This window comes from Montipora capricornis, chromosome 7 (genome assembly GCF_036669925.1).
Source record: "Montipora capricornis isolate CH-2021 chromosome 7, ASM3666992v2, whole genome shotgun sequence".
NCBI lineage: Eukaryota > Metazoa > Cnidaria > Anthozoa > Scleractinia > Acroporidae > Montipora > Montipora capricornis.
Window position 1 is genome coordinate 17,945,960 of NC_090889.1, and position 7,500 is coordinate 17,953,459.

General features: G+C 39.5%; 1 protein-coding gene and 1 pseudogene across 1 annotated transcript in view; one reads left to right on the top strand and one right to left on the bottom strand.

Moving 5' to 3' along the window:
- LOC138055732 (dynein axonemal heavy chain 1-like) overlaps positions 1 to 7,500 on the top strand; it is a 17,325-nt gene that overhangs the window by 7,610 nt on the left and 2,215 nt on the right. Inside the window, exons 6-8 of the mRNA XM_068901611.1 lie at positions 5,002 to 5,112; positions 6,153 to 6,237; positions 7,029 to 7,180. Of these exons, the coding sequence (XP_068757712.1) occupies positions 5,002 to 5,112; positions 6,153 to 6,237; positions 7,029 to 7,180 (348 nt within the window). The remainder of the gene's footprint in view (positions 1 to 5,001; positions 5,113 to 6,152; positions 6,238 to 7,028; positions 7,181 to 7,500) is intronic.
- LOC138057847 (uncharacterized) lies at positions 822 to 3,201 on the bottom strand (annotated as a pseudogene).

Sequence of the window (7,500 nt, forward strand, 5' to 3'; positions counted from 1 at the left end):
AATGGACGGAGGAAGAAACGGAAAAGCTTGTTTCACCACGTCGTTTTTTTGACTTTTTGTACTCATCAATGAGTTGGCTTACTAGAAGTGCAGCCAAGCATTTACGTGTTCTGAGGAGATGAATATACCCAAGATTCTCAGCCATGATTCAACATGAGCCTTTGTGAAATCTTCGGAATGCTCAACATGTTGAGCCATTGTTGAGGTCATTTGAACATCCCGCTCAACAACACCTCAACAAACACTCAACATGTTGAGAGCTTGTACAGTGGACAAATCCAGTGCATTTGCACGCGGCTTTAAACTCTGCACTGAATTGGCGACAGATAGGTAGATAGATAGATAGATAGATAAATAGATAGATAGATAGATAGATAGATAGATAGATCTATCTATGCATCGCAGCCAAAGGCTGAATTACGCAATTATTTACAAGTACTTTACAATACTTAAAAATTGCTAATAAATCGTAAATATCAAGTGAAGCTATGATCCTCGCAGTTATGAACGCAATTTTTGAAAATTGCGTAAAGAAGCCTGAAAAATTCAGTTTGAACCCGTGACCGCGTTGTTGAAGTCCTGAAATTTTCAGGCTTCTTTACTCAGTTTCAAAAATTGCGTTCACATAACTGCGAGGATCATAGCTTCACTTGATTTCATATCCGCACTTCATATATGATCCATTTCATATATCATTTCATCGTTAAATCGTAAATAATAAGTTAAAAACTAATTATTAGAATGATATTAAAAGCGCTATATTATGTATTTGTGTTGAAATATAAAATATGAATATGAGTGGAATAAAACTACAGCCCGGACTATTTCGCCATCGCGTATATAAAAGTATTACTGGTTCAAAGCTTTGGTATATTAAAATGGCGCTGTCATCTTAGATTTTCGCGTGAGTTGTCATACACTGGTGGAAAGACCGCTCATAGTTTCAGTTGATGATTTTGGATCACTGACAATGTTATCAAAAAGCTTGCTACATAGCACGTAATGATGCTCTAAAATGGGTGTTGCACTTTTCTGAGGTTATTATTGACGTTGTTCTTTTCTCGAGCCGTACCAGCTCGATCTTTAAGTACTGCGGGAGACCATTGAAAAAGACAGGTGCTGCGTAATCTATAACAGACCTCACGCACGTTATATAAAACAGTGCTAGATCTTGTTTCGGAACTCCCGCTCTTTTTAAGGACGGTGCCTAGTAATTCAATGGTATTTTTTTTCGTTCTTTGCCAAATTGAATTAATTATCTTTGCCAAATTGAATTAATTATTGTGAATCTGAAAGACGTTCTCTGGTTAAAAATTGGTTAAAAATTATAAGCTTTCGGCTATCTATCTATAGCCTTTAACGAATGAAATATAAGAAGCACGAATTAAAATATATACGAAAAGGGGTGTAAAAATTCGATGCGGGTGAGAACTAAAATATGAATAAGAATGATCTAGAAAAAATTACAATAAAATAGAGTATTGTCTCGGTAACGCCAAGGATTTGGAAACGATACGTTGACGACAGCTTTGTTGTCATCAAGAAAGCTGCTGTCCATTCCTTCCACGACACCTTAAACGCTGTCGACCCTAAGATCACATTTACCATTGAAGAAGAGAACAATGGACAAATTGCCTTCCTTGACACCTTAGTGTCAAGAAAAAATGGTGTTGCTGTCATTGACGTTTATCGAAAACCAACCCACACTGATAGATATCTAGACTTCTCCTCACATCATGAGAGAAAACACAAAATCAGCACGGCCTCTACTTTGTTATTCCGTGCGTCTAATCTCCCAAGCACTAACGAAGGAAAATCACGCGAGACCAACTATGTCACAGATGCACTAAAAGCCAATGGCTACCCGTCCTCAGTCATCTCTTATATTTCCAAAAATAGAAAGAAGCCACCATCACCAACTGTACCATCACCAGAAGAATTGGTAGCATTGTTCTTTAGTTGGGTTGACCCACAGAATACACCCCATGGATTTGCGTGCCTTCCATATATTAGCGGCTTGACAGAGCCCCTCATGAGATTATTACGCAAACATGAAATTCGAGTCGTCACCAAACCACTTAAAACCCTTCAGCAAGAATTCCCATCCCCAAAAACAAGACAGCCCTTGGACCAACAATGCAATGTTGTTTACAAAATTCCGTGCTCGGACTGTCCGTGGAGTTACATTGGCGAAACTGGAAGATGCTTTTTAACGCGGAAAAAAGAACATCAAAGAAACCTAAAAAATTTCGCGAAAGGGTCAAACATTGCCAGCCATGCATGGAAGAATGACCACTCTATTGACTTTAATAATGCATGCGTGATTGACAAAGGCAACTACCGTGTTAGAAAAACCTTGGAATCCTGGCATACCGCTAAAACTGTTAACGCGGACAATAATTCTAAACCGTTACCGAGACAATACTCTATTTTATTGTAATTTTTTCTAGATCATTCTTATTCATATTTTAGTTCTCACCCGCATCGAATTTTTACACCCCTTTTCGTATATATTTTAATTCGTGCTTCTTATATTTCATTCGTTAAAGGCTATAGATAGATAGCCGAAAGCTTATAATTTTTAACCAATTTTTAACCAGAGAACGTCTTTCAGATTCACAACATGTCTCATCCTGGTTACGGTGCAATTTTTAAATGAATTAATTATCTCTGAAAAATGCATGGTTACCCCCAATTTTCTTTTTGGATACCAAGATGCTAAGTTCTGCTTTCTTCGCGTAGTTTTGAACCGCACAAAAATATTCCTGTATTAATAAGCACCGCCGACAGGAAATCCGAGTATCTCGAGATGCGCAGAACGTATGCGCGATAACAATAGTAGGCACCGTCCTTAACTGAGTTAGGAAATGAAGTCTCCTACTGGCCTTTTTGGTTATCTCAGTTACATGGTCATTCCATGTTAGGTCATTCGCTATTGTAAGGCCTAGTAGGTTTGTACTGGTAACGAACACTATCCTCTTCCCTTCTATGATGACAGGATCAAAGACTCTTTGCTGTTTGGCAAAGGATATCCTGAGTTCTTTGCACATATCGGCGTTTAGTTGAACCCTGTTCTCGCGAGAACACTCTGTCAGCTATTACGTGCGCGTGACTTACCCCGCCCTTTGCTACTACCTCTGACACCGTGGTGTTGTTCACATATTTCCATTGCTGTGCGTTCGTATCGAGGTCGTTAATCATTAGAACAAACAACCACGGGCCTAGTTTGGTATCCTGTGGTACACCGGCGGTGGCTGGGCCCCATTCAGAAAAACACTCTAATGCAAATTTGATCCTCCATTCTGATTGGCTAAAAGAAGTGCAGTTTCCAGGTAACAGCGCAGAGATGATGTAATTCAGACGAGTGCAAAAAGAGGGTAGCAAATCAAGCATTCTGATTTGTCAATGATCAAAGGAAACCTTAGATGGCCAATCAAATGCGAACCCCTGATGGCGCAATTTTGCATGATTGGGTTATACGCATGCGTTTCTTCTGATGAATTATGATCTCATCTCGATTTTTGTTCGTGATTATTACTAATAAGTAATCACATGATATTTCTCGTGTAATTTGGAATAAATAAGCACACGTAAATTTTTTCAAAGGGTAAAAATGCACTCGCTTTCATTTTTGTAGAAACTTACTCGTGCTTTTTTTTTCCAATTTGCACGAGAAAAATCATGTGATTACCGCGCACCTGTGGCTCAGTTGGTTGAGCACCGGGCTGTCACGCGGGAGGTTGTGAGTTCAACTCCGGCCGGACCAACATTCAGGGTCTTTAAACAACTGAGGAGAAAGTGCTGGCTTTGTAATTACATCTGCAAATGGTTAGACTCTCTAGTCTTCTCGGATAAGGACGATAAACCGTAGGCCCCGTCTCACAACCTTCAATGTTCATAATCCTGTGGGACGTAAAAGAACTCACACACTTGTTGCTAAGAGTAGGGCACGTAGTTCCCGGTGTTGTGGTCTGTCTTCTGCTGTGTATCATGGCTGGGAGGGTAAAAAAAGGGACCACAGTAATTGGTGCAAGCTGTTGTGACGCTCTGCCAGCTTGACTGGCAAAGTTAATAAATTAAATAAAATTAAATTAATCAAAAAAAACGTAAATCATAATTAAATTTTTATTTTTAAAACATTACTGCATTCTTATAAAAGTTTGGTCTCATAAAGCGAGTATTATGTTCTAAATGCTCTAATTGACCACTGTCATTTGTTTTAGGTATTAAGGGTTCAATACCTTATCCTTGTGAAATCCTTTAATTATTTTTTTTTTTTGTACTATAAATGATAGGTCAACCTTTGCACTTGTTTAATTATGCAGTTTAATTAAGCAAGGACAACGGTAGCGTCACTTCAAAATATAACTTCATTTCATCTTGTTCACCTTGCACAATTTTGGAGAACTATCTTGTAACTGGATCAGTACGAACGGTTTTAAAGTAAAGATAGCACTGAAATGATTGGCTTCTCGTCGTACGCTCCGTTGCCGTCAAACCCGAAAATTTGGAGATTTCACGCAGGTTGTTGTTTTGTGGAGTACGGCAAAGAAATGCACTGAAATGCGTTCTGCACGTGAAGCACGATTTTTTTCCTTTTTTAACCAATGAGATTCTTGCTATGCGCCGGGCGATGTCGTTGCCGTAGCAACGATGACACTGTCGTCGTTGTTTAAACTCTCCTCTGAGAAAGTACGGAAGAAGCGGTGTCGAAACGCCCGCCTCCCACCACTGTGGCCGACGTCCACTGAAATCCTGGAGATAACGTCAAAAGTGGGGTAATTTTGTATTGGTTTTTGACCCTGGGCCAGAGTTTTTCTAAGGGTACTTCGGAACTTCCCCCTCAACCAACGTGAAGATTATTTCAGTTATGAGGGTTGCACTGGTATCTTTCTCTCATTAATTCATGTAGGATAACGGTTTCGATAACTGTCACCAATTCTTTATAGTGACTTTCAGTGAAGATAAATAATCTTCTTGGTTTTCTTTGTTTTCTTGCAGGCAAAAGTGGTGATTGCTGAACAAACAGAGAAAGATATTGATGAGACTCGTATTCAGTACATCCCTGTTGCCGTCAGAACTCAGATTCTTTTTTTTTGTACTTACGATCTGGTATGAGTACACTTTGCTAAGTTTTTCTTCGGTTAACTGCCTCTTGAAAGACGCCATTGTTGTAGTCACGATTTGGATTCCTTGCTCGTATAGGTCTCTCTTCAGTTCTGTTTAATAAAAAGAGAGATTGGTTCTTGTGTGTAACTTTTAAATGCTAATGAAGTAAAACTAGTCTATGGATTAGATGCGCAATGATGTGCCAATTAATAAGCCGGGTCCTCTGCCTAAGGTTCGAATCAGACTCATTGGACAGAGGAGCAGCTATTTCTCGAAAACTGGCATTATTTGGTCTTACAGCAGTTGGTATCGTTTTTAAGTCGAAGTCTTTGTATTTGATGTTTAGTCTTGTTTTGGTTTCAATAACAAGGGGAGCCTTTTGAACCTAACGAGAGCTGCTACATGAACCAACTCATCGGCTGAGTTGTTTCATGCAAACTCTGCTTCACATTTCTTCTCCTCCATTATTATGGAGTGCAAGCATTCCGCCCAGTGGAGGAAATACTCTTAGCTGCCTCAAGCTACTGAAGGCCAGAATTATCTCCGATACTGTGAACCCTAACCCTAAAGACTCGTCTTTCCTGGATTCATTAACACTTAAACAGACTCGCTATAAAAGGCGCATGCTAATTGATTGCCAATCAAGTCTTGGACGCAAACATGGCTCTGAAAATTTATGCCCCGAAAAGCCCTTGATGGCGATCTATCATCAACATCTTGTATCATGAGTTTGTTTTTGTTTCTTCTGTTTCAGATCCTTGACTACTTTTACCCCCTTGCAATATTCAATTATTTGTTAAGAGTTACGTCTCTGTTTTGACATGATCGTTGATCGCCATCTTAGATTATCTGGGTGATTTCAAGCGAAAGCAGAGAACAAAGCGATTTTTATAGGGGGTCAATTCGTGTTTAAGTTTGCCCATTCATTTGCTAAAACGCAACCCCAACACCCTTTGATGTTGATAGTTTGGTTTAATTTTCATGGAGAGTAAAATTTACAACATTTCAAGGCGACTTCAAGAGAGAATCCTTTTTTTTTTCAGGCCAACATTGATCCCATGTACCAATACTCTTTAGAATGGTTCATCGGTATCTTCCTTAACAGCATCGCCAACGCGGAGGCATCAGGTAAACCAGCGCTCTACAAAATCAGTTACGTCTTGGTTAGAATACGGTAGGGTGAAATCGTTGGTTGCGTTATTGGATGTGTTCGGTATCAGTGGTTTTGCTATTGCAAGAGTTTCTCTAAAGGATTTCTCTAAACTAAAACGTAACCCTTCCTTGTACTTGTACAAGTTAATTGCCGTGACATTGACATCTTAAATCCCCACGGCCTGCTCTCGTCTGACCTTGTATCTCAGTCGGTAGAACAGCGATGATCTAACCCGAAGGTCGTGGGTTCAATTCCCATCCTGGTCAGAGTTTTTCTCTGTCCTTGTGTGGGCCCAATTCCATTAGTAGGGCTAACGCTCACATGGTCTATATTGGTAGAAAACTAGCACTTCACGTTACCCTCTAATAGTTAAGTCTGTAAGATTTTTTCAAGTTGAAGTGTGCATTTCTCTGATTGAGTGTAAATTAAACTGCAATCTGGTAATCTACGGTCGTTCAATCGTTAAAATTTCCCTTTTGACACCAAGGGTCATATCTTGGAGGAAGGAAAGTCAGAGTAAAATAAATATAATAGTTGGGAGGGTAAATGCGTGGAGATACTTCCGATAACAGGCTGCTCAACAATACAAGAGTAAATGGATAAATGATAATGTATTTTACTATACTTAAAACACGCTTCTACTACTTCCGTCCAAAATCATTCGTTTTACGTGGGAAAAATGAAATCCTCTTCGATTCACAACCTCCTCCTCCTCCTACTACTCCTCGCATTCAAAAATATATGATGGCTCTTGTTTTTGTTGTAGAGAATGTGGAGAAGAGGATCGACAACATCAACGATTTCTTTACGTTCAGCTTGTATTCAAACGTTTGTCGCAGCTTGTTTGAAAAACACAAACTGTTGTTTTCCTTTTTGGTGTGTGTTAGAATCCTTATGAACGACAGCAAGATCAACATGGCAAGTACTAATTTCAGCGGTAGATTTATGGTAATCGTCAATAGACGACTTAAACAATATATGGGTGGATGTTTGTTAATTTGACTCACTAGCCCTATATTAGAACAAAAACAATTCAATTAATTTTGACTCTTTTGGGGCATCGCACATGTTGGAATTGTTTGTAATGCTGACATCTTGTAGAGGTCGTTTGTCAGTAGCGCCCCGCCCCCACGGTGGCTTCATGATGCAGATAAAAACGAAACCGACCCATTCCCTTGCGTAACCTCCAAATCCTAAGCGCCTGCGCTCAAACACCGGAGATGAAGTTTGTGAAGGGT